The 25,911-nt window shown below is 38.4% G+C and overlaps 1 protein-coding gene across 1 annotated transcript; it reads right to left on the bottom strand.

Moving 5' to 3' along the window:
* Nucleotides 1–1,805: 1,805 nt before the first annotated feature.
* Nucleotides 1,806–25,729, bottom strand: chd1 (chromodomain helicase DNA binding protein 1). Its single transcript, XM_080876020.1, has 36 exons — nt 25,349–25,729; nt 23,834–23,951; nt 21,441–21,648; nt 19,652–19,771; nt 19,284–19,474; nt 18,837–19,111; nt 18,388–18,613; nt 17,782–17,882; nt 17,510–17,688; nt 17,279–17,403; nt 16,925–17,141; nt 16,727–16,816; nt 16,396–16,586; nt 15,833–16,021; nt 15,534–15,696; nt 14,698–14,850; nt 13,157–13,228; nt 12,936–13,085; nt 12,314–12,462; nt 11,968–12,064; nt 10,858–10,953; nt 10,576–10,752; nt 10,187–10,347; nt 10,027–10,068; nt 9,823–9,956; nt 8,306–8,444; nt 6,083–6,233; nt 5,698–5,820; nt 5,264–5,407; nt 4,867–5,154; nt 4,647–4,778; nt 4,328–4,506; nt 3,914–4,013; nt 3,776–3,827; nt 3,401–3,647; nt 1,806–3,102 (listed from the first exon to the last, which is right to left on the bottom strand). The coding sequence occupies exons 2-36, from the start codon at nt 23,884–23,886 to the stop codon at nt 2,841–2,843; spliced, it is 5,376 nt and encodes a 1,791-aa protein (XP_080732146.1). The 5' UTR covers nt 23,887–23,951; nt 25,349–25,729; the 3' UTR covers nt 1,806–2,840.
* Nucleotides 25,730–25,911: the final 182 nt, after the last annotated feature.

Raw genomic sequence — 25,911 nt, 5'->3', positions numbered from 1 at the left:
AGGGGTCTTATGATTGTTGTTTTTTCTCTCTGTATGTATTATTGTAAGGTCTACCTTACAATATAAAGCACCTCAAGGTGACTGCTTTTGTGATTTGGCGCTGTATAAATAAAACTGAACTGAATTAATCAGAGTGTAGCTTCAAGTCAATTAAACTTCTTGGTTATTTAGCTGGTCAGTTAAGGTGCAGAAGGGGTTGTTATTCAGTTTCAGCTGTTTTGATGTTAATGAAATTAACAATAGGTGCACTACAGGTAGAACAATGAAACAACCCCCAAAACAGGAATGGTGTTACAGGCCACTGACTTTTTACCTCTTTTCTGTTTTTCACTAGTTTTGCTTTTGTGTAGAAGTCCAGAGTCCGGGTCACTACTTGTAGCATGAGGCGAGACTTGGACCCTACAGGTTGCAAAGGTAGTTCAACTCCTCTAAGATTCCTCTAAGTTTGACTCCTCTCCTGGCTGTAGCTCAGGAGGTAGAGCAGGTCATCTACTGATCGAAGGTTAGTGGTTTGATGCTTCAATAAGATACCAGTGTGCTTTCTGATGCATCCATCGAAGCGAATATTAGCTAGGAAGCACTGAAAAGCATAGAAGAAAGTGCTGAATGGGTGAGTGTGGCATGTTGTATAAAGTGCTTTGAGTGCTCCAGGAGAGTAGAAAAGCGCTATATAGGAATCAGTCCATTTACCATAGCAACATGTGCCACTGCAATAAGGTTTGCTGAGATTAGTTACCCTAAGAGTAGTGGACTGGGCTATAGAAGGTCCTTGTATAGAATACTAGAACTGGCAAGTCCTACAGCAGTGATAGATGCGAGAAGCTGTGGAGAACATTATGCTGCGTAACATCACTCATATTACATGACTGACCCACTGGTGGTGGGTTAGTAATGTTCTGGGGGAGAAATGAACAGACTTCTACAGGCCAGGCAATGGGACACTAACTGGATATCAGGATGAAGTCCTTGGATCCAGTGCTAGACCAACACTGGTGCAGTGGTACCTGACTTCCTCCTGGTGCACCAGAATTGACACCATTGACTTCCCCCACACCTGACTTAAGTCCAACAGAACACATCTGGGATATATCACGTCTTGGTCCATCTGACGCCACCAAGCTCAGTGATGCTCTGATCCAGGTCTGGGAGGTGATCCCCCAGGAAACCATCTGATATGTCGTTAGGAGCGTGCTCCAGTGTTGTTAGGCTTACATAAAAGTATATGGGGTCCATACTGAGTACCAGTTTAAGTTTATACAACGAAATTCCAGCAAAATGGACTAGTCTGCCGCATAATTTTTTTCATTCTTTGGGTTTCAGGTTGTATTTAAATTCAGCTATGTGTAGTTTGGTAATTTAAATTTCCATCAGTCACCATGACAGGCATCCATTCCTAAAGCAGTATTCAGTCCATAGCAACATAGATATTAAGCAATTTTCCCCCCTATTGAGATTTGATATTTTCAAAGTGTTCATTTATTTTTTTGAGCAACGTCTTGTAATAGTGTGTTCCAAAAAAGGTTAACTTGTGGCAAAACCAAAAATGTAACACACTGTTGAGGTGGTAGGAGGGAGTACAGTGATTGATTTTAATGGCTTCATAAACAACTATATAAAACAGTCCATAAAAATTCATGCATTTTCAGTGTAAATTCTTTTGGAAATATAGAGAAAATTTATCTACAACAGAGCGAACTGTAACAGTGACTTCATTCAGTTGGGTGGTTCACCACAAATATACTTGGCTGCATAGAAAGATTATTATTGCCTACAAATAAACTATGAAAGGTAAAGAAAAAAAAAAGTCATGTAAAAAGCATATTTTATTTAACATCTAACAGATGCTTCTATTTTCCAGACTGTGACAAGTCAGTTCCTGCCAACTCACTCATTTCACGACAGAGATCAAAGAACTAAGCACTAGTGAATGAACACTGGGTATGCTTAAAAGACCTTTCCCTTTACCAAAAGTTACATTCTTAAAGAAATATACAGAAACTCATTTATAGAATGACAAAAAGCCTGAGTTGATGGGGTAAGCCAAGTCATAATAAATTCAAAGAGCCTGAGGAAAAAGACCATCGATTTACTATTTTACAAAAAATTTACAATAGTAGTATTTAAGGAAAACAAACATGATAGCTAAAAAAAAAAAAAAAAGGGAAAAAAGCATCCATGTGTTTTTTGTTTGTTTGTTTTTTTACAGCTAAGATGTGTTATTAAATAATGCATGCCTTATGTGGGGGAATTACAAAAACACACACACAAAAAGAAAACTGCTGAGGAAATGACAAATGCTGTAAATGAGGTACTTCAGGTGGTGAGCCTGAGTCCAGACACCTTAAAAATCACCTTATAACATTATTCATGTGACAACCAACTTCTTGTTCAGTTAACACTTAAATAAGGTAGATAATCACATTAAGAATGATTGAGACACAGAGACAACTAACAGTCAAATACAGGATCCAGTGTCATAGGTTGGTGACATATGAGGCAGCACTCAGGGTCAATTGTGTCCATTTGTGTAAAAAAACGTTTTATAAAAATAACAAAAATTGTGGCGCATGCTGTTGAGCATACACGACACTACAGCTTTAAACTCTTAAATACAAAAATAAGCTTTGATTTATTTATTTTTCTAATCTGTTGCCTGCTTTGAGCCGCTCCCTGCCGGGTTCCCGAGATGAGCTGCTGCTGAAGCGAGGAGATGACAGTCATGCTGAACTGACTGATACGCAGTGCTTCAAACAGCTTCAGGTTGGAGTCCACAGTCTGTGTAAGGCATTTGCTGTGTTTCCGAGTTTATGGCTGCTACTTGCAGACCTGGGCAACTCCTGTTATGTTTTGCGGCTGCTCCAAATCTGCTCTGGTGTGCTCTTGTGGTCTGATGAGTAGTCAAAAGGTGAGCGGTGCCCCAGTGGTGACCGGGAGTCGTAGGGTGAGCGCTGCCCACTGGCTGAGCCTCGCTGCTCTGTCTGCCATTCTGAGTGGTAGCGGTAGGAAGAGCGGTGGTCTGAGTGATGATCCTTCATGTCCAGCCGGTGGTCTCGGCTACTGCGGAATTCCTCTAACTTCCTGTGCTTGCTGTCGTCATAGTATCTGCGCATACATACACATTAGTGTCAGTATGGCTAAACAACACAAACGGCCACTTCTTTCACTATGACCTTAACTTCAGTCTAATTCCAATACAAATCAAAGCATTTTAGTGGTGTTTTCCACCTGGCTCTCTTCCTCCCTGAATATGAAGGTCTTGCAAAAGCAATTCTGAATTCTTTAAAACCTACTTGTGGAGCATTTCATGTTTGGGCCTTAAAGAACTTGTGTAGCCTGTAAAAATCAACTGAGGACATTTCTATCTCTGGAAGAAGAACTTTGAGCAGTTCTCATCCCTCACCTGTCCTGTTTGTCTCTATCCCTGCTGTCTGGTCTGTAGTGGTCTCTGTGGTCTTTTCCATTGCTGAAAGAGGAATACGGTCTTTTTCGGGACTCTCCAGCTGTGGATTTCCTGTGGGAGTCAGAGCTGTGTCTCTCCTTACTGGTGCTGCTCTCAAAGTGTCTTCCTGAAGGCTGATGCCTGTCAGAGCTGTAGCTGTCCCTGCTGCTCTCGTCCTGGTGAGAGCTGTCCTTCAGCCTTTCAATATCTGAAGACAAAGAAGGGAAAAAGTGACAGCAGTGTCAACCTTTTCATCCTATTCTGTGTCTGTGTGTGTGTGTGTGTGTGTGTGTGTGTGTGTGTGTGTGTGTGTGTGTGAGAGACAATAGACTATACCTGCATGTCTGTAGCCATGGGTGTTTATACTTCTAGTGTTCTGCTCCAATGCCTAAGAAAAATCATCACCATCATCACTGTGGATCTCTAACGTCAGTAGAGATTATAATTATAAGAAATGACAGTGCTTTTACATACCTGGGCATTCTCTTGCCTTTTCTTTACTGCATGCTTATAAAGTTTGTGTAGTTTTCTTGCATCAAACTCAGTGAATTTGGAAACAAATATCCACAAGTTTCTGGAATAAAAACAAAAAACATTTCCATCTGCTTAGCAAATATAAATTACTCAAATAACACTTGTGTGAGACATTGAGTGTAACAGTGTTTATGACAGTCTTAAAATGTACAAAGATGCCTCATTTATTTAAAAAAGAAGAAACACGTCCACATCTATTCAAAGCTACAAATCTACCATGCGGGCATGTTACTTAGTGAACAGACCCACATGGTACATTCATGACAAAGTGTCCAAGGTTCAAATGGCATTAGTCAGCTGCTTAACTTGACATGTTAATCAAGACTTTAACTAGAAGAGGCCACGTAAACTAACTTTCTCCACTGTTTGATCAGGTCCGGATTTGAATACTCCTTCAAACACTCGGTTATGTGGTCTCCTATCTTTATGAGGCACTGCCGTGTGTGTTCGAGCTGCTCGCGCTCCGACAGCCCTTTCTCCGGTCTGTCCAGCTGCTTCAGAGCTGCTTTTACTGGGCGCATCCTCTCTTTACACTGCAACACAAAAGCAAATATGCACCTCAGGAAGTGAAATCCATGTTGTTGCTGGAATTGAATTATGCTCATCTGTTAATCCATGACATTAATCATGAAACTATTTTCTATTTAGAGATTTGATTATTAGCCCAACATACCACACTAAAGGTCCTCTGATCCAGTTCCTCAGAATCTTCAGCTGCTTGCACATTCTCTCCACTAGCCGTTATGTGGACCGGCGTGTCATAAGTTTTCTTTGTCCGTTCTCGTACCTCATTTTTGGCTTCATTCTGATGTAAAAAGGTTCTGAGAGTTAATTCTTGACTAAATTACAATTCTATTCTTAGTATAATTATCAATCAATAAAATATAAATCACCTTTTCTTTGCTTTCCTCTTGTTTATGTACAACCTCAAGAGGTTTTGTTTCTTTTTTCTCTTTTAGCTCCTTTGTGTCCTTAATCTCAAAGCTTTCCTCCTTCTTCTCCTTTTTGATTTCTTTTTTTATCTCCCTCTCTTTGACTTCCTGCTCCCCTGATGAGGAAGCTTCCTGCTCGCATTCCTCATCATAGTTCTCTTCCTCGTCGTCTTCCTCGTCATCCTCCTCTTTAACCACCAACCTGTCTGCTCGGCTTCGTCGGTTTGGTAGCTTCATAGGTGCCAGATCCTGATCATTAGAGCATGTTAGCAACTTACTTTCAAACTGAAAATTCAATATATTCATCTTAGGCACAGCGCACAAAAAAAAAGCAAAATAGATAAATTAATAAATGTACCTTGTCTGTCTCCATTTCATCCTCATCATCTGACCTCTTGTCTGATGGGAGATCTGAGGATGGGCTCTTAACCATCTCATCTGTCTTTGTTGACTTTTGAGTTTTGCTCTTTTTACTTCTGGGTTTCCTCTTTCGTGAGCTGGCCTAAATACAAAGAAGCATTATAGATTCTGGAAAACTTAATTGTCCTTCCATCCATCCTGAGGGGTTGGGGGGCCTTGAGCCCATCCCAGCTGCCATAGGGCAAGGTACACTCTGGACAGGTGCACTAATTTAGAATCACCAACTGCCCTGATCCAAGTTAACATGTCTTTGGACTGTGTGAGAAAGTCAGACTACTTAGAGATAGATATAATTAATCTATAAAACAATTACAAAAAAATAAATAAATATCAAGATACACAGATGACATGTAAAGTTATATGAAGACTTACATTTCCTGCTTGTTTCTGTGCTTCTTTTTTGGCCAAGTCCTTGCTCAGTAACTTGATGAGGTAGTCTGCTCTGGTCTGTAACTGTTTGGCTTGTGGTTTCTTGTCAGGGTCATCTGGCAGGAGCTGTTCAACAATGGACACAGTGAAATATCCCCAGTGAAAACTGCACACTGTTCATGTTGTCACACTTTTTAAACACATGCTCCTTCTAAATATGTTTGTATTGCAGGTCTGTTTTTAGAAGCAAATGTGGGTGAAACACTTTGCACATTGCAAAGCTGTGTATTAAATGAAGCATCGAAGCAAATACACGTATTCCTGAGCATCTATGTATTCATAAATAATTATATACATGAGATTAGACATTTATTGTGCATGGACTGACCTTGTGTGTGAGATTAAGGTCTGGGTCCATCTTAATCATCTCCCAGCTGCCATAACCATACTCGTAGATTCCTATGAGGAGGCTGGAGTCGTCTTCCTTCCCCCACTCAATGTCAAAATGTGCTGCCTTTGAGTGACATGGAATGACATACCTATTCAAAAATATAAAATTAATATCACAGAAACAGAAATATACAAATTCATACAAATATACAGTTAGTCACCTCTAGGGGCACGGTTGGTGTATGCAGAAAAACCTGTTAGAGAATTTGTGTGTTACTGATTTATTTTTGATGTTTAAAAGACCAACAGCTTAGACAGCAAATCAGACTGAGTCATACTTCTGGTTTGACAGTAAAACTGCCTAAATGTGCAACGTGGAGATTTTTCCCCCCCCCTGTGGACATGCAGATGGATGTCAGAATTTTCGCATTTAACTGTTTCAGTAAGAAACAGAAACTTAACTGTTTCAGTAAGAAACAGTTATGTTTGTGGTGTGATGTGCATGTAGTACTGTGATGTTGTAAACTGTTTGGTTGTGCTTAGGAAACAAGAGACTGTTTTATTGAAATGGCACCGATTGCATTCTGCAAGCATCGGCTCTGCCAGCTGATTGCGTGGCTCGGTACAATCAGCCAGATGAGGAAAATCCGGAGTGTAAGACTCGTTGGTCATTGTTCTCTTTTATAAAGTGCTTTACGTATGCAAACATACAGTTATTACTATTAATACAGTTATTAAATAAAGAAAATAGAAATATTTAACTTATTTTTTGAAATCCATAAGTATGTAGATCTTTTAAATGGGACCTTTTATAAAAAGAAAGATACAGCCAGTTTGTATCTAGTTGGATTGGTTAAGTGAACTGTAATGTGACATTAGAGATCTGAAAGATTTAAACCTGTTTTTATTTTTAGAAAAACAACGTGATTTTGGCAGCACTATTGTTGTAATAAATCCATTTCTTTATGGGTCATTCACCCATAGAGTGGTGGCTAGTAGGGGTGGGGGAAAAAAATCGATACTGTGTAGTATCGTGATATTTTGCTTGCTAATAATGTGTCGATACAGGGACAACAGAAATCGATATTTTGTTACAAAAAAAGGTTTTTGTGCTCTGACTTCAGAGCATGTTGATCCTTTTTCTGAGCAAGAATCCTGACATTCCTTCACTGTCCAAATGTGTTTAACTGTTTTTTGGCAGCAATAAACATGACAGTTTACTTATTTTAATTTAAGACATGTTTTATTTTAATTAAGTTTAAAACTTTTTTTATTTAATGTAAAATTATATTTTGTTTTAATTTACTTTCAAATTCTTCAGTTGCTGAAGGGGCTGCATAGTTTTCATAAATAGCTATAATTGTACCAGATGGTTGCATTCAATTAAGTTGGACTAGACTGTAATACAAACCGTTCAGTTTGTCAACAGTAAAACTGACTGAAATGAGAGAAAGATTCAGTGCAGACTTTGATATTAGATAAAATGAATACTGATAAAGTTTACCTTTATGTACAGAATCTGAATATCGCAAAATATTTTAAAAAATTGCAATAATATCGTATTGTGCGTTAAGTATTGTGATAATATCGTATCGTGGGATGTATGGTGATTCCCACCTCTAGTGGCTAGGGCTCTGTTTTTTGCTGTGGCCTGTTGAGGAGAAGGTGTCTACACAAAAGACAAGAACAGCGTGGACGAACTTATGAAGAAGGCAGAATTATCAAGGTGATGGAGAGAAGAATGCTCTGAAAACTAAAATCAGTTATGATCAATCCTGCTGATCATAGTTGATTTCAATTATGTATTAATCACATCTTAATGCTGATGCTCTGGAGGTTAATACCTTTAACATTTTCAGTTGAAGACTGACTGCATACTGCACTGACTCCACACTGGACAATAATACATACTGATATGTGACACATACGTACACACTTTGCAGCAAATGATTTTTTCTAAGCTTAGCTGCCTGCTCCTCCAGTCATCTTGATTATGACTTCTCTAGTGGACGAAGCCTTGCAGACTTGATCAGCTAATTGGACGGGTAATGACTGAAGCCCTGGTCCTCCAGTCCATATATGAAATGTTTTTGGGAAAGATACTGAGCCCCAAGGTTCTGAACCCTGATGTTTGCATCAGGAGTGAGCGTGACAGAAAATGGTTAAAAGATACAGTGAGCAAAAAATTACTAAATAAAATTAAATAAATAATCAGTCTTACTTCTTTCTCTCCTCTGGGTCAGCAGGAATAGCCTTGTGCAGTGGAGCCAGCTCTTCCTCATGCGAGATCACAAGCTTTGCATTCACCTGGACTCCAGAGATCCTGAACGTAGGGCCTTTCACCTTCCCTCTTCTGCCCCCTGATAATCAAAGAAGCGGAACAGAAACTATTTCATGATTTCTTCATCTAATCCTGTGTGATGCCATGTAATTTCAATGACAAGAAGTTAAACTGTGGCTAAACAAAATAATAACTTGTACTGAAATCCTAGCATAGCAATTTCAAAATAACTTGTCAAATACAAAAATATCTGAAAGATCCCGCATAGCCCAGCAACGAATATTGTGCAAATTTAATCTGAATGCAAATATTTTCTTAAATTATTAGAGCACATCTGTAATTTAAAACCACAACACAACTCCCAAGATTAGTACTGACACTTGACACAGACTTCAAATTATAACCTTATTGCTTGGAACAAACTGAAATTTCAACAAATGACTGGAAATTAATAGAAACGCGGCCATGTTATCATTACAATAAAAATATACCACACATATATGCATTAAATGCACAGATTAGGGATGTGCGCGATTAATCAACTAAATGATGCTGATGTTGCTAGTTGGCACAACCCGCACTAGTCAATGAATGTAGTTGTTGAGAGTGAAGTATTGCGTTCTAAATGTCATGCAGCCATCTACTACTAGATGGAGTGGCAGTCCAGGAAACAGCAGAATAAACTGGCATATAACCACTCAACAGACATGTGGATGTTAATTTGCATGGAAAGAAGACTTCTGATGCTAATGTTAGCCACCTCAGAAAACCAGTATGACATCATTTACCCAAAGGTGCTATGATCCCGCTCAGTTTAGAACAAACAAACAAACAACAACAACAACAACAAAAAAAAAAAAAACAGCTCATGACAGCAATGCAGAAGATATTTCAGTTTTGCTCAAGGCAGAAATATATATATTGAGCCTGAATACACGATTCCAGGGCTCAAAATGACCACATCATGCTGTTGTTCATGCAGCTTTGGAGATTGTCCATTAAAGGGGCCCCAAATGCAACTTGAGTGTTATTTTTAGACTAGTCAGTCTCATTTTTCAACCCCAATTAGTTAAACAAGAAATTTGTTGGCAGTAACATCCCCAGCACAGATATTTTAAATGAAATTCACTCAAACCAAAGCTACTTATTTAGTTCGTATCTAGGAAAACACACACAACAAATGTTAGTTTTCAGATTTAAATCTTCCTGTAGAGAGAAGTAAACTGTTTTAGAACTTGAAATTATTTGGAATAATTGTCTTGTTTGTAAACCACACAATACTGATTTGTTTAGTCTTTGAAATTACTCCTTTTTTTGGTGAATGTAAGTATTTTAATTTGTATTCTAATATACCTTTTTCATATAAAGGTCTTGTTTTAAAAGAATACAGATGCCACATGTCCACCAGAGGAATAGACATTATGATAAGAAGGACGAAAAGTTTTTTTTTTAGTTACCTGAATTTTTCTCTGGCCCAGAGGGGTTTTCTCGTAGTGTTCTCAAACATCCATTGTGAACAGTCTCTGCCAAGCGTTTTAGGTCATGCTCAGACTTATCCACGAGTTCAGCATCACGAGCAATCGCGTCCAACCTAAAGACAGCACATGTTGAGCAGACTGCCATTTATGTAAACAACAAGATGAAAGTGTAGCGCACTCTACCTTTCCAGTGGTCCTCCAAATTTTTTGTAACTCTTGACAAACCTGTCAATAGTGTACAGATATGTTAAAAAAAGGAATGTGTCAGGCTGATTAGATGTACACACACACACACACACACACACACACACACACACACACAAAACATAGTTAACATAGTTACCTCCGGATCTCAGCATCACTAAAACCTTTGATATTTTCCCTTGGAATGGTTCTGGGCCGCCCTCGTTTCTTTGGCCTCTTTCGATCAGATGTGGAGTCACTGTCGGAACCAGAGTATCTCCTGTTTCTACTTTGCCGGCCCTCATTTGCATTCTGATAAATCTGTTCAAACAAACCATTAAAAATCACCTGAATTTAATTTACAGTCTCATATTGCAAGCATAACAGTTCTTAACAGTTTGATCAGATTCGATACGAGCATGTCTGAAAGATTTCAGCGTAAACGCATTCTAACTTCTGATCAAGATAAAACATTGAGTATCTTATGTGATCCCTCATTTTTTCTCTCTCCAGCAGTATATAGTGTATTTGTTGTGACTCCTTGGGTACCTGTTTGGCACAATTCCTCATGCGTGGTAGCATATAGATTTCTTCCAGCTCTTTCTGTCTTTCCTCCTCTTCCATTCTCCTCCTTTGCTCCTCTGGAATGATATCATCCCAACTCCGCTGACTTCGCTCAGAGTCTATGTCTATTTCCTCATCCTCCATCATGGAGAAGTTGGCCACCTGCACAGATTTGCACAAACTAAATACACGGACCACTTTAATAATGTAACATATTGAACACTGGTTATCAAGTTTCTGAAAGGAGAAAGACAACCTCCCCCCAACCTTAAACTGAGACAACAGTTCTTCTCCAACTGTTGAAGGTCCGGGGTCATTTTCCCTGGTCTCAGCTCTTTTGAGGATCTCATCAATGTCCATTTCCTAGAGAGTTGATTACAAGAGACTTCAATTCAAATGAATTTATATAGTACCAAATCACAACAACAGTTGCCTCAAGGTGCATTATATTGTAAGGTAATGACACATTTTGGAAGGGAGACAGATATTAATAATACACTGTCTGAATGCAGAGTGATATATAAAACCACAGTGAGTGAGAAAGGTGACTGAAGAAGAAATACTCAATGCATCATGGGAATCCCCCAGCAGCCGACACCTATTGCAGCATAACTAAGAGAGGATTCAGGGTGACCTGATCCAACCCCAACTATATGCTTTAGCAAAAAGGAAAGTTTTAAGCCTAATCTTAAAAGTAGAGATAGCGTCTGTCTCCTGAATCCAAACTGGAAGCTGGTTCCACAGAAGAGGGGCCTGAAAACTGAAGGCTCTCCCTCCCATTCTACTTTTAAATACTCCAGGAACAACAAGTAAGCCTGTAGTGCAAGACCGAAGTGCTCTAATGTGGTGATATGGTACTATAGGGTCATTAAGATAAGATGGGGCCTGATTATTTAAGACCTTGTATGTGAGGAGCAGGATTTTGAATTCAATTCTGGATTTAACAGGGAGCCAATGAAGGGAAGCCAATATAGGAGAAATATGCTCTCTCTTTCTAGTCCATGTCAGGTACTCTTGCTGCAGCATGATCAAGAATGGATCATAAAGTGCTGTGCATGTGTATAATGGACCAGTTTGGAATCGTAAATTAATGTAAATCGTAAAAAAAACAAACTAATCGACTAATTCTGGTCTCTGGCCAGTTGATAGTTGGAGTAGGTCAATGTACAAGTGTACTGGGGCAATAAAGATAAGATAAAGAACCTTTATTAGTCCCACAGATGGGAAATTTGTTTTATTTAATTAAATTAATTAAATGTTATTTTAAAGGCAAAGAGTGTTAACATACTTTTGAAATATTTTTTCTCTTTTTGATGAAACGTTTGTTTCATGCAATGCTTTTTAAATACATTTAGACATTTGCACTGTGGTACAAACCTGAGGCTCTTGCTCCTCCCCCTCTTGTTCTTTGAAAAGCTCCTCAGCCCCAAACTTCAGGATTGCAGAGAGCTCCTCCTTGTTGAATGGTGCTGAACTGTATGCAGTAATGCACACACACACGCACGCGCGCACACACACACGCGCGCACACACACGCGCGCACACACACACACACGCACACACACACGCACGCACACACACGCACACGCGCACACGCACACACACACACACACACACACACACACACACACACACACGAGATTAAGTCACTCAAATTTTGGGGTGAAATGGACTTGGCAGCGCTGCCAGAAACAATATGGGAACAAGCACATAAAGTTACTTACCTGGACGGAGCAGATCCTGTGTGGAGTACAGTTTTCCCAGTCGTATCCATCCTCTGAATAACAAGATGGTCTAGTACCATTTTCTTCTTTGCCCTCTCAATGATGTCCTCCTCCACTGAACCCTTTGTTACCAGTCGGTAGATATTCACCTGCCGGTCCATAACAATTGGTAAGATAGGCAAGATAATGATAAAGAATAAGTGGACTGGTTTTGTATTGTGCTCCCTTACGCTCTATATAACATGCCCCACAAACACTTTTTTCCTATGCTTAAGTAGCCATCAAACATTCACACACATTCACATTCTGGACACAGAGAGTAACTTGGGGTCACAATCTTGCCAAAGGGTATTTGGCAAACGGACTGGAGCAGCTAGACATCAAACCAACAACCTTCTGATTAGCAGATGACCTACTGTACCTCCCGAGTTCACTGATTCATATACTGCACGAATCAATGAACACTGTTTTTAATTCACTGGTAAATTTTCAGCAGTTGCAGCTTGGTGTAGACTTAGGTCCATTAATACTGATTAATACTAGTGAGAGTGTACGAAACTCTACAAATGCAAATACAGTTTAAAAAATATAATGAATTTGAATGATTTAAGTTTCTTCTTACCTGTCTTTTCTGTCCAATCCTGTGGGCTCTGGCTTGCGCCTGCAGGTCATTTTGGGGGTTCCAGTCTGAGTCAAAGATGACCACTGTGTCAGCTGAAGCCAGATTGATGCCCAGACCTCCAGCACGTGTAGATAACAAGAAGCAGAAATCCTGTGCATAGAAACTGATATTAGGTACAGGCCTTCCTAAACAGCATCTAAAATAATTAAGAGTTACTGTACCTCTGAACCCTCTGCATTAAAGTGGTCCAATGCTTGCTTCCTCATCTCCCCTTTGATGGAGCCATCTAATCGCTAGACAAATTTACAACATTCAAAATTATTAATATATTTAGAATGGATATACAAATTTTATTCACAATTTTTATGTGTATGTAGTGTTGTGGTCAGAAGTTTCTATACATTAATCATGGGAATGGAGGTCAAGCCATGGCCTCAATTGCCTTAAGGCAACTGTTGTTGTGACCTGGTGCCATATAAAAAAAATTGAATTGAAGTTGAACCGAATTCGACCGTAGACTAATTTTTGCACAATATACATGGGTGCATAATTCAAAAATGAATTTACACATAAAATAAACTCATTTCTAATCCACACAGGGTAAAAAGTATACATGCAGGTTCAAATATATACCTCTATTACTACTGGTTACATATTGCACCTTGACCAGACACTTTTGGTAGTCTTCAACAATATTCTGGCATAATTATGACTGAATATTTGATCAGTCTTCTTGGCAGCAGTGGTGCCGAGTTCACAGTTAAGCTCAGGGCTTTAGGCATTCCAGAAGCATAATACTGGTATGTTTAAGCCATTGCAAAACCAGTTTTGATATGTGCTTGGGGTCCTTGTCCTGCTGAACACCAAGCTGTGTTTATGTTTTAAAAATCTAGATGTTGATTTGAAGTGATGTTGAAGAATTTTGGCATAGTGCTCCATCATTCAGTATCTTTGTGCAATGTACTAGAACCAGCGGCAGCAAAACATCCTCAAAGCAGGATATTGCTACCGTGTTTGACAGTACAGTGTTCTTACTTCTTAGGTTTAAAAGCCTCACCTTTACTCCACTAGTCTAAGTCTTATCTGACCATGAACCGTCCTCTCATCTGAGGTTGACAGTTTAGGTCTTTTTCCAGACCATGGCAAAGTCTGGAAAATTTTTAGGCTTTGCTACAACTGTATGAGCTGATGATCTTGGAATCTGCAGTTGTTTGGAAATGGCACCAAAAGACCTTCCAAACTTGTGTGAATCTACAGTTCTCCTTGATCTTTCCCATTATTCTGACTGCTGGTCAATCAATTGAGTGCTTTTAATAAAATCATGCTTATGCTGGCAAAGAGACTACCAGTTGCAGTCAATCATGATTACTAATTACGTTAACCCACCATAGCTCTGTCGAGAAGGAAAAAAAATGACACTGTGGAACATTCAGCACCACTTATTGAAAGATTTAAGTGAATGTATGTATATATTTGAGCATGCATGCATACTTTTGACTTTGTGTGGGTTAGAGAAAAGCCAAAAATATTGAAACTTGTCCACGTAAATCATGTTTAAAAAAAAAAAAAAAAAAAGTCTTTAAAGATGCATGCTGTGCAATCATTTCATCTTGGAAAGAGAACTGTTTAAATAAAGCATTAAAAGCAAATTACCAAATTACCATGGCACGATTAATGACATGATATGTCACTGATGTAAAGTTCTGACCACAACTGTATCTACAATATGTATTATGGTATTGGAAAAACAGCATATATTTACCTGAAACAGGAACTGTCTGCTCCTCAGATATTCAGCCAGGATATCAAGCATTCGTACCATCTGGGAGAAGATGAGAACTCTGTGTCCCCGTTCTTTCAAACGCACCAACAGTTTGTCCAAGAGAACCAGCTTTCCACTGCTGCGGATCAGATGCTGTAGGAGGACAACAGCGCTCAACAGTCATGACATAAACTGAATATATAGTAGGTAACGGTTTACCTGATACACTTCTGGAGCACACAACACAAAATAGTTGTTATTTTTATTCTAACATGATCACCTTAAAAATAATTTAAAATGCATCCTGTTCCATACAATAATAACTTAAAAAAAAGGTATTACGTATGTTAAGTTGCAGAATTTTGACCTCAGTTTTTAAGAAAGCAAAAGAAAATGTGTAGCATGATATTTTCCAATTATTCACATGCAAATATAATTAGATATAATTTATATATCTAACATATAATATAAATGTTAGAGAATTTGTTTATAGAGAGAACCAGTCAACCCTCAAATGGCAAAAATGGTTTTTTGCACCGCTGACAAAGCATATAGTGTTAAATTAGAGCAGCGTGTCCATTTCTTCTTCACTTTTGCAGACATTTAGACACACAATCTAAATCTGGTTTTGAATAGAATTTATCATATGAAATGGACAGCTAACATTTATTGCAGTAAGCATGATTCTTATTTGGGTTTCAAAAACCAAGAATTGAATGATTAAATGTGGTAACAGATTTAGGAAAATTAAATACATTTAAATATTGTAAATGTATTTATTTTAAATGAGTAAAACCTCAGCATCAATATTAATATTGTTACTACATAAAACATACCTGTAAAGCTTCAGCTCTGTTAAGGAACTCATTGTCCTCTGGAGGTTTAATAAGGTAACAGTGATTACAGCACTTCTTCAACTCCATCATGATGTTGAGGAAACCTGACGTGCTGCCTTTGGTACCTTTACTCAGAGCCTTGTAGTTCCTTGTTAGGATCCACCTGAACACAAACAGGCAAACAGGACACATGCATATATTACTAATGCTATAATATTTTTAGTGATGCTTAAACTTTGAGCCCAAGCTACACATCCCTGCCCATGTTTCTTGAAATGCAGGCATCATCCAGCTCTTACTTGTAATACTGTTTCTGAATGGCACTCATTTCCACTCTGAGAATCTGCTCCACTTTAGCTGGAAGAGATTTCTCCACATCCTTCTTGACACGGCGCAGTAGAAAAGGTTCCAGCTCTTTGTGAAGACTGGTGTAGCCAGAGTCTCTACCTTTGCCATGTTCATCCTCAAACAGCTCCCACGAATGAAACCTTTTGAAATGACAAATTTTACACAAATCAACTGACTTATAGTGATATAGAAAAGAAAAACAGGAACAAACTGGTTAGGTGTGATTATTCTTCATTTCTAAATGCCTTTAAATTTTTATCTATTGTGTTTTTGTTATATTATTATACCACTGTCAAAACTATTTTGCCCTGTCTGTCACCATTATCCACTATTTTGCTTTAATGTAAACAAAGAAAAAAGTGCATAAACATTATCTGCACATATAACTCACACCTTTGCCTATGCAGTTAATGTAAATGAACAAATTTACTGGTACTGACATACTAATTCAATTCAAATTCATACTTAACATACTAAGAGTTATTGCTTGAAAGTAACATTAGCCATGGCCTACTTTTCAGGCATAATGAAGTGCAGCAGGGACCAGAGCTCTTTCAGGGAATTTTGCAGTGGTGTTCCCGTTATCAGAAGCCTGTGATTGGACTTGAAGTCGATCATTGTCTTGTAGAGGAGGGAGTCATCATTTTTCAGTCTGTGCGCCTCATCCACACCAATGAAGGCCCAATTAACACTGCCCAAAAATGACTGGAGACAAAAGTTGTTTAAAAAAAAAAAGTAAGTAATTTTAACATCTTCTGAGTCGAGCTCTATCATTTCATGTGTTATAACTATAAAAATGGGCAAAATACACAACCTAGGATCTATAATGAAGTAAGCCAGCTGACCTTGTCTTTGAGGAGAATCTCATATGTTGTAAGGAGGATGTTAAATTTCAGTCTCTTGCTGTGAGAATGCATCCACTCATGTGTTCTGATCTATTCACAAAAGAAAAGGAAGACAACATTAAATTGTAGAATTAAGACAAACAAACAATTGCTTTTCTCTGATAAGCCCCGTTTAACAGGTGTTTAAAACCACAATACCATATTCCTGCTGCTGATGTCTCCCAGGTAGACCACAACATTCATTTGAGGGGCCCACAGCTGGATTTCTCTCTGCCAAGATGTTAGTGTTGAAAGAGGCACAACCAGCAGGAAGGGCCCATACAGTTGGTGCTCATTAAACTGGTAGTTCAGGAAGCAGATGGTCTGGATCGTCTTCCCTAACCCCATCTCATCAGCAAGGATGCAACTGTTGCTTCTATGAATTAAGACAGAGCAGACCAATAGAACATTCAGCATGTAAGAACAGAACATAACCCAATAAAATTTGGTGGGGATCTAGGAGAAACCCCAAAATCCAAATAATGACAATGTTTTCTTGGATATTTGTCCTACTTGCACCAGGAGTGGGCCATCCAGTTCAAGCTGTCTAACTGGTAGTCTCTGAGCTCCAAACCATCACCTCCTATGTAAGCTGGTTGCTTCTTCATGGGCACAAATCTAGGTCTCTGTTTCAGCACCTAAGTGACAGAACAGAAGTTGGAGAATTCCTTTCTGAACCAAAACTCAAAGCTCAGTATATTTCAAATCAGAAAATGTAAGAGAATAAAGTTTGGAGTAAGTTACCTTGCAGTCTCTGAATGGAATGGTCTTAGATTGGTTTCTGCTCATGTAATCATCGATGCATTTCTGGAATTTTTTAGCAATCAGACAACCATCTTCCCAACTACACTCAGAGTATGGTAAGCCCTGCCATTTGCACAGGTAGTCTGGATAACCAGCTGCTGACTTCTGGTTTGAATGTCCTGGTCAAAAAAAAAAATCAGACTTATTAAGCTATACACATCCAGTGTTGCAGATTATATTGAGAGCAGAGTGCTTTATATATGCAAAAATACCTATTATTCGCTCTACAAGCTGGTACTGAGAACGCAGGTCATCCATTAATTCTTCCTGACAATTGAAATATTCAATATCCTCTGGAGATGCTGCCTTCAACCTGGTGACATGGAAAAAAATAAAATTGAAATTTAACAATGTATGTATTGTTTTATGTATTATTGTAGGGTCTACCTTACAATATAAAGCATAAAGCAAAATAAAAGACCGCAAATTTCTGCGAGCAGTGTTAATCCCCATAGAAAAAATAAGAAACTTTAGAAAGTTGATATAGTGCTGTGGCAACCCCCACAATCTGCAGAGCTGGTGGATTACTGTTATTTCTAATAGTTTCCAGAACAAGACAGCAACTAATTTTCTTTTTCTTCTCATCCTAGTTAGTGCTAAAGTGTTTGTATTCCTTTCTTTTGGGGATTTTTGCCATCTTTCTGACAGGTTTATTTTGAATTTTCAGTCCAATAACAGTTTCTTTCACTTACATTATTGTCTTTTATTCAATAATATGATTATGACATTTCCTGCTGCTCAATGTTTAAAACACTTTAGCATGCAAAGAGCTCTTTAAAAGCTTTCTTAAATCAGCAGTGCCAAGTTAAAACGCTTACCATTTTTTCTTCTCCTGGTCCTTCTTCTTAAAATTGTCCAATTTCTTCATGCCCTTGACATTCTGTAACTTGAGTGTCTCCTCAGTCTCCCAGGTGTTATGGATATGGGCCCAGTTCTTCCACTTTATCAAATACTGGATATCACCAGCTTCTTTGTTGGGATCAAAATTTGCATTTGGATCTCCATCTGCCTCGATAGCGTATACAGTTGTTGAACTGCCCGTTGCTGTTAGGAAAAATAAAGAAACAGTGCTTAAAATGTATTTACTTAAAGACTTGAATAGACCATAAGGAATGTTGAGCTGTTTGTGTCACACAAAGATCAAAATAATAAAATTTACCTCATTGACTTTGCACCTAAAACCACTGTGATAATTCTGGGCGATTCCTATTTCAGCGTCAATTTAACCAGAATGTATGACATATTTGATCTTGACTCTGTTTCTTACCTTTTTTCCTCCCTATCCTGCTGTCCATTACTCTCTCCAGTGTTTCAAACTCATCTTCTTCAGGCTGTGGAACATCTTCACCCATAACTTCAACCAGATCATCTGAGTCAGTCTTCAGCTCCTCGTCCTCCTTATAGCTAATGTTGACCGTGGCTTGCCGCCGTGGCCCTCCAGATGTAATTTTCTTAAAGTTATCATCCTCATCGTCAGATGATGAACTTTTCTGGGCTTTTTTTCTCTGGGTGTTGCTTTTTTTTCCATTTCGAAAGTTCATCCTGAGACATGAATAATAGATAAAGAGGCAGTGAAGTTTAACTCTTTACATTCCTTCACAAAACATCAGATCCAGAGCTAAACAGCTGAAGTGAGTTACTGTGACGAAATAGTTAAAAGAATAGTATAAAATAGCGTATCTAAGCAATAATTAAAGACCATCTATCAACTCACTTGGTTGGAGGCTTCCTGCTTTTGATTTTGTGACTTGGCTCATAGTCTGATGCTGTTTCAGACTCTTCTGCTGATGAGTCTGACCCAGAACCACTACCAGATTCTGAACCTGATCCAGAGTCAGAAGAACCAGATTTTCTTCTCATTTTGGATCCACTGGAGGAGTCCGATTCATCACTACTTGAAGAGTCCTGGAAAAACATACCACAAAATATTAAAAAAACAAAACAAAATGCATGAAAAGTCAGATTATAATCATTTGACTTAGGTACACTTATGCAATATCTAATTGTTGACTAGCTTCCATTCAAATAGCAAGAAAAATGTTTTTGGGGAAGGGTTAGGGTCTATAAGAGTATAAAACAAACCTCATCCGATCCACTATTTGATGAGCTTTGTCTCTGTTGTTGTTGCTGCTGCTGAAGCTGCTGTCTCCTGAGCATAGCAGATCTTTGCACTGCTAGGATACTTGGGTTCGACTTCCAGAACTGCAACCAATGAATGCACTCAAAGATTAGCAAAAACAGGAACAGTACACTGCAAATGTGCCAGACCGGTTAAATAAAATCTACGTTTTATTGAATGGTCCAGGGTTTTGCCCAACCCTGCTGTTCTAAGCTAATGTGTAATGCAAGGGTCAGAGTGTGGTGATATACAGCCATAGCCCTTTTCCATGAGTACCTACTCGGATTGACTCAACGCGACTCGTTTTTCATTATCAGCTAATGTGAGCACGGTCAATATAGCAATGTGGCCAAAAGTCTCAGGGTATCATTTATACGGTACACAAACACATGCATGTCAAAGCAATAGTATACACTACTTGGCGTACGGCTTATTGTCAGACCCAAGGACCACAGGGGTGTGTTTTGTCCTCATTGTTGGGTTTTAAGAATTGCAGGTTTAATTTTAGTGAAGGAGTCACTTTAATGACGCATCAAGTTACGCCATTGACTGGCCAATCTATAGCAAAGTGTCTGTTGATGTCAAATTTTCAGATTTCCTCAGACTCTTCAGAACCCCGACCGGGTAGGTGTTTAAAAACAAACAAACAAGCAAACAAACAAAACAAAACAAAACACAAACAAACAAAAAAAGACGACAAAACTGGTACCAGATACCATCACCTAATGGAGTCGAGCCGAATAGGTACTACGGTAATGGAAAAGAGTACATCTATAAACCACATCAACAAGGCAAGTTGTATGAGATCCTTAAGATATGATAAAACCTTATTAACAAGACTTTGTTTGTGATATTGATTTTGGGTTTAACATGGAGAAAATGAAAAGAATATGGAAAAAAACTGATAGCACCCTAGCACAGGCCTTTTAAACCCACTGAATGCTTTTCAGGGAGTTTTTAGAACAGTGTGTTAGTAACTTTGTTATTAACACACCATTTTTAAATAGTTTTGAGACCGGATGCTTTTAACAATAAGAAGACAGTGCTAGTCTGTTTTATGTGCGGGTTAAAGGAGATATCTTAGCCAAAAATGACTTCAAGGTTCCTCCCTGTAGTAGTACAGGCCAAGGTAATGCTAGGGCCAAATATAACAACCTCAGTTTTTTTTCAAATTTTAAAAGTAGAAAATTACATGTCATCAAGTGCCTGCAGCACTATTTTCATCACTATTTTATTGGCCTGTCATGTCGTCTGTCAAAACATGAATAGATTGAGTTCTGTCCAGATTATATTGATCATGTCTCAGATTTATATGAAGGAAAAGTTATTTAGTGATAATTATCTTTATCATTTTATCGCCTAGCCCAATGCTGTACTAACCTCTAGTAGGACAAGCACAGAGACAAGTCCACTGTCAACGGTCATAAAAAGATCATACTAGCACTGTATGATAGTATGGCAGTAAGACCTTCACTAGTACTGTTTATGTGCTATTAAAATGATTTTTAATTAACAAAGACAGCTGGATGATTTGTCTTTTCAATCAATGCTTTAATTGCAACCATCTATTAAACTGATAATTCTTAAAACTCAATAAATAGCGATCAACTTCACTTTTAAGTAAACTTGACAGTGGGAACCAAAAAGCTTAGGCAACATTTTTACAAGTGCTTCTCTAAATAATATCATGTTTGTACATATGCAATAGAAAATAGCAGCCCACCTTTTGGGAATTTAAAACTTTATTTTTACCTCAGCTCCATCAATGTTTGACTTATTTGGTGGTTCGATCTTCTCCTTTGACTTTTCTATGTCAGAATCGGATTGGCTGCCAGAGTCTGAGCCACTTCCTGAGTCACTGCTCCCTGATTGGCTGCTGCTGCTGGAAGAGCTGGAACTCGAGCCTGAGCCGGATCCTGAAGCTGAACCCGATCCAGAACCGGATTCATCATCAGAATTACTGTTACATATAAAGACATTAGTAATTACTAGATGAATCAAGTTCTCAAAGCAAAACATTACAACAGGTTTTACATACTTGAGCAGAAATAACATAACAAAAGTTGGGTTTCCCATATCAGAAACAGAAATCATTTAACCCCTTGGAGTCTCAACTGCTCACTCTCCAACCCCTCTCCTGCTCAGCCTGAAGGTGGAGATTGACACATGACACATAGGTGTATGGAATCAAAAAGAGGTGCAGCAATGCCTTCCAAAGAATTCTATATTTAAAAATTCTTGCTATACCATGAATGATTTTCTATGCAAATATAAATAAGACTATTTTGTCATAAACAGCAATAATCAACTGTTTCTCCAGTAAATATATCATGTCACAATATGAAACCACCTGCATCACTCATATCTCCAGCTTTAGAGAGCCATTAGTGACAATAGTGGAGCAGTACAAGAAATCCTGCCTGTGACAGGGATGGGCATCGGGATTTTATCATTATCAATTCTATTTATCAGGGTTGTCACATTATTAGAATTTAAAGTTTGATACCAATACCCAGGAAAGCACACGATTCCATTTCCAGGGCAAAAGTATCATAGCATGCTGCTAACATGGACACTGAATGTAATGATGTGAATGGGGACAGGACAATGACCAAGAACACAAAAATGAACTGCTATGAGACAGCCCTGATGGATTCTCATGGACTTGTCAAAACCAACAGACTTAGACAAAAACTTTTTTTTTTGTTCAGAATAAACAATATAAATTGACACAAGTTGTTTGGTTTTTTTTACCGTTAGGAACTGGAACTCAGTCAATCCTATACCCATAGACGAGAGCTGTGGGGAATTTGTAATTTGATTTGATATACCTTTATTAGTCCCCTTGGGACTAATAAAGTAATGCAAGTAAGAAAACCTTTTTTATACAGCACCTTTCACAGGTGAAAAACCACAAAATGCTTTACAATAAAAACAGGCATGAACAAAAACACAGAAGATTAAAACATAAAACAGTATACAACCTGAAACTAGTTAAAAGCCAGTCTAATTAAATCAGTCTTCAGCTGCTTCTTAAAAGAATCAACAAAACAGCGCAAACACGGAGGTAAGGCATTCCACAATCCAGGGGCCACAGCTCTAGAGGATTTATCCCCTCTGTTCTTAAAGTGAGTTTGTGGGATCATTAACAATCTTTGACTGGAAGATCTCAGACTGCAAGAAGAGTAAGGACTAAAATGTTTAAATTAATTCTAAAACGAACCAGTAGCCAATGTAAAGAGATTAAAACTAGAGTAATGTGCAGTCTCTTTCATGTGTTGGTTTAAAGCCTAGCAGCAGCATTCTGTACCGACTGGGGACGGTCACGTAAACACGTAAACAGACTGTCACACTAACCAAGACGAGCTGAAATAAAGGCATGGGTAGTCATCCTTAATTCAGCTTTTGACAGAAGAATTCAAAGCTTAGAAATATTTCTCATTTGAAAAAACAAAACAGTTTCAAATTGATCCACGAGAATGGCTCTCCAAAGACATGGCTAAATAAAAAAAATAAAAATAACACCAAGGTTTCTGAATTTGGATGCTGAGGGATGACTATAACGTGTGGTACCTTTAACAACAATTTATAACCAACAGTTATAGATTAGTATTAGGGAAATGCTATACTGTCTCTATGTAGCTTTAAGTGCTTCACTGCAGCTAAAGCTAGCTAGGTTTCAGGTATTCATTTCTCTACTACTTTCTACACTCACATATACAGGATTTTATAAAACTGAATTATAATAAATGTGTAATTGTGTACATATTTTTCAGTTAAGTAAAAAATATAAAATGCATAACAAATGACATAAACATTTGTATTGGCTACTGACAAAGGGCCTCCGATGGTGTAACATTTGACACATTTGCCTGGCAAGCAAAAAATTGCTTTTGATTTGATTGGGGTTGCATCCAGAAAAAACTGTGCCAAATCAAGCATGTGCTGCCACCTTCTGTGGCAACCCCTTGTCACAAGGGAACAACCAAAATTAGATCTCTCCATCACAGACACCTTTTGACGGTTGTTACTATCGGTCAGGTGTATGGTGACAATCTAGTATGTAAGGTATGAGATGATGTTCTAAATAAGTAAACAACAAACTGTTATTTCTATTTGTGATAAAAAAAATAAATAATCAATACCTGGATTCTCCACTGCTGTTGCTTACACTTTCATCCTCACTGCGTCCAGCCATGCTGAAGTCAAAAATATATAGACTTCAACCTGGCAACCTGTAGTAGTACGGTCCACGTGTTTAACCTGTGAGCAAAAATACACACAAGTTTAAAAAGAACTGTATGCTACAAATGCTACAAATACTTGGGGTTATATTATTACTCGTTGAAACAAGAATAATATCAGGAATAGAATTTCACAACAACATGCATTAAAATATCTGATTAGGTGGAGCTTGATAAAACTCAGATCCATATGGCAAAGTACAAGCTTAGTGTACCACCCGTGACTGACTACAACCAATGCATCAAAGCTTGTCCTGTGAACCATGCAAGCAGGGACGCAAATATACTTTCGCTAAATTAGTTTCAATTGAAACCATTTCAAGACATCTATCAGGTCTGTGGTTTCATCCTGAGAGAAGTGAACCGCGTCTGAAACACAGATAAACGTGTTGAGATATGACTATTTCAAGTTAAAACTAGAAAAGTGTGATCTGTGTGGATGGCTGTCACTACATGCTACTTAGCTGAACGTCATTTATCCCACACCGCAGAGGCCTATCAGGCCTGCACTATACCAGCGTGTTTTCATGTACACATGAAGCTCCGTGTGTACCCGAAGAAGATGAAAAACTAAATAAATAAATAAAAATAAAATCAGAATAAATAGTTTCAGGACACCCTCAAGTCATCACTTGGGTACACTATCACTATGGTTACAGTTTAGCAAGTAGCTCAAGCTAACTAGCTATTACCGGCTAACGATGGCAGTATTAGCGATTGGCGGGTAGTAGTAGCGTATGCAGACATAGCCAGCTATAAAGAACAAATATACAAAATAAGATTCAGCACAAAACCTGCAACCACCTGATTACCTGTAACCACTTTGCTATGTTTATCTAGCTACAGTTTGCTAGCCGCTTTATGCTGTGCTATTGTTTTCTGGATTTAAAATCCTACACGTGACAACTGTGAACTTTATACCTTTACGGTATGCACCGCAACCAAGTAGCTCAAACTGTACGTACCTTTGGTACTTTGTTTCATTTTGTGTCAATGTGGGTGAAATAAACATGAGGAGAACTGGCTCACAGGCCATCACAAGGGCTGTCAAGGCAAACAGCATTAGCTAACGCTATGAAGCACGAGGCTAGCACAGAAGCTAACAAAATGAGAAAACTTTGCTCTAATAGGAAACCAATAGAATGATAACTTTAGAGTTACAGATGATACTCAAAGTTAATCATCAATAATATTTAACTATGTAAATATATGCGCAATCAGTGGATTGGGATGAACAGTTAAACAAATTTAGTATTCATCATTAAACCCACAAAACCAAATTAGCTAACCAACTTCACCCTCTCCCATCTTGTTTTCATTCGCTGTTCACTTCTCGCGGCTTTTACAACATCAACATGCAACGTTAGCTTACTTTTCGCTAGCGTAAGGACTAAGTAACTAAATGATGTGTGTTACCTGTCTTTAGTTTAGGTTACTCGTGAAACTCCGATAAAATATTTGTCTAAACCAGCCTTTCCAGTCCAGGGGTCCTTTCTTCTTTTATTTAACTGGCGAGCTAGCAGCTGCTGGTAGCTAATGCTACCGTAAACTTGCTAGCTATCTCCCGGTTAGGGAGCGCAGCCCGAAAGACTCCGGTCGATAGAACTGGTAGAATGTTGGTTTTCCTCTTCTTAACCAAAGTCCCGTTTGCCGTTTTAGAAGTTACAAAATACAGTGCCCGTTGATAAGCAGCGACTGTAGAAAGCTAGCATTTCAATCCAGTGTCTTTCCACAACCGGCCTCCGCCATGACGCCGTAGGGTTCACTTCTCCAGGAAACCCCGGACAGTGACGTAACGACTCTGCTCCTTACTCCTCCACTGTAGCAGCAGGAAACGTCGGTTTCTCATAAGTCGTCTTTATCTTTATTGGAACAAATGGAAATAAAGCTAGTCTGATAATTTAGGTCATCACAACAACAAGGTTATACATATACAAGGTCGTACATAAAAGTCCGTCTTGTTTAAGGAATTACGATAG

Source organism: Rhamphochromis sp. 'chilingali', assembly GCF_963969265.1.
Source record: "Rhamphochromis sp. 'chilingali' genome assembly, chromosome: 2".
In the NCBI taxonomy this organism is placed as follows: Eukaryota; Metazoa; Chordata; class Actinopteri; order Cichliformes; family Cichlidae; genus Rhamphochromis; species Rhamphochromis sp. 'chilingali'.
The sequence above is the reverse complement of the archived record's forward strand: the minus strand, read 5'-3'. Positions and strand labels throughout refer to the sequence as shown.

Coding starts and splice junctions, on each gene's coding strand:
- chd1 (XM_080876020.1), bottom strand. CDS start 23,886: ATGGCTGGACGCAGTGAGGATGAAAGTGTAAGCAACAGCAGTGGAGAA. Junction 13,086..13,156: donor TTAATGCAGAGGGTTCAGAG/GTACAGTAACTC, acceptor TTCTATGCACAG/GATTTCTGCTTCTTGTTATC. Junction 5,821..6,082: donor ACCTTAATCTCACACACAAG/GTCAGTCCATGC, acceptor ATTGTTGAACAG/CTCCTGCCAGATGACCCTGA.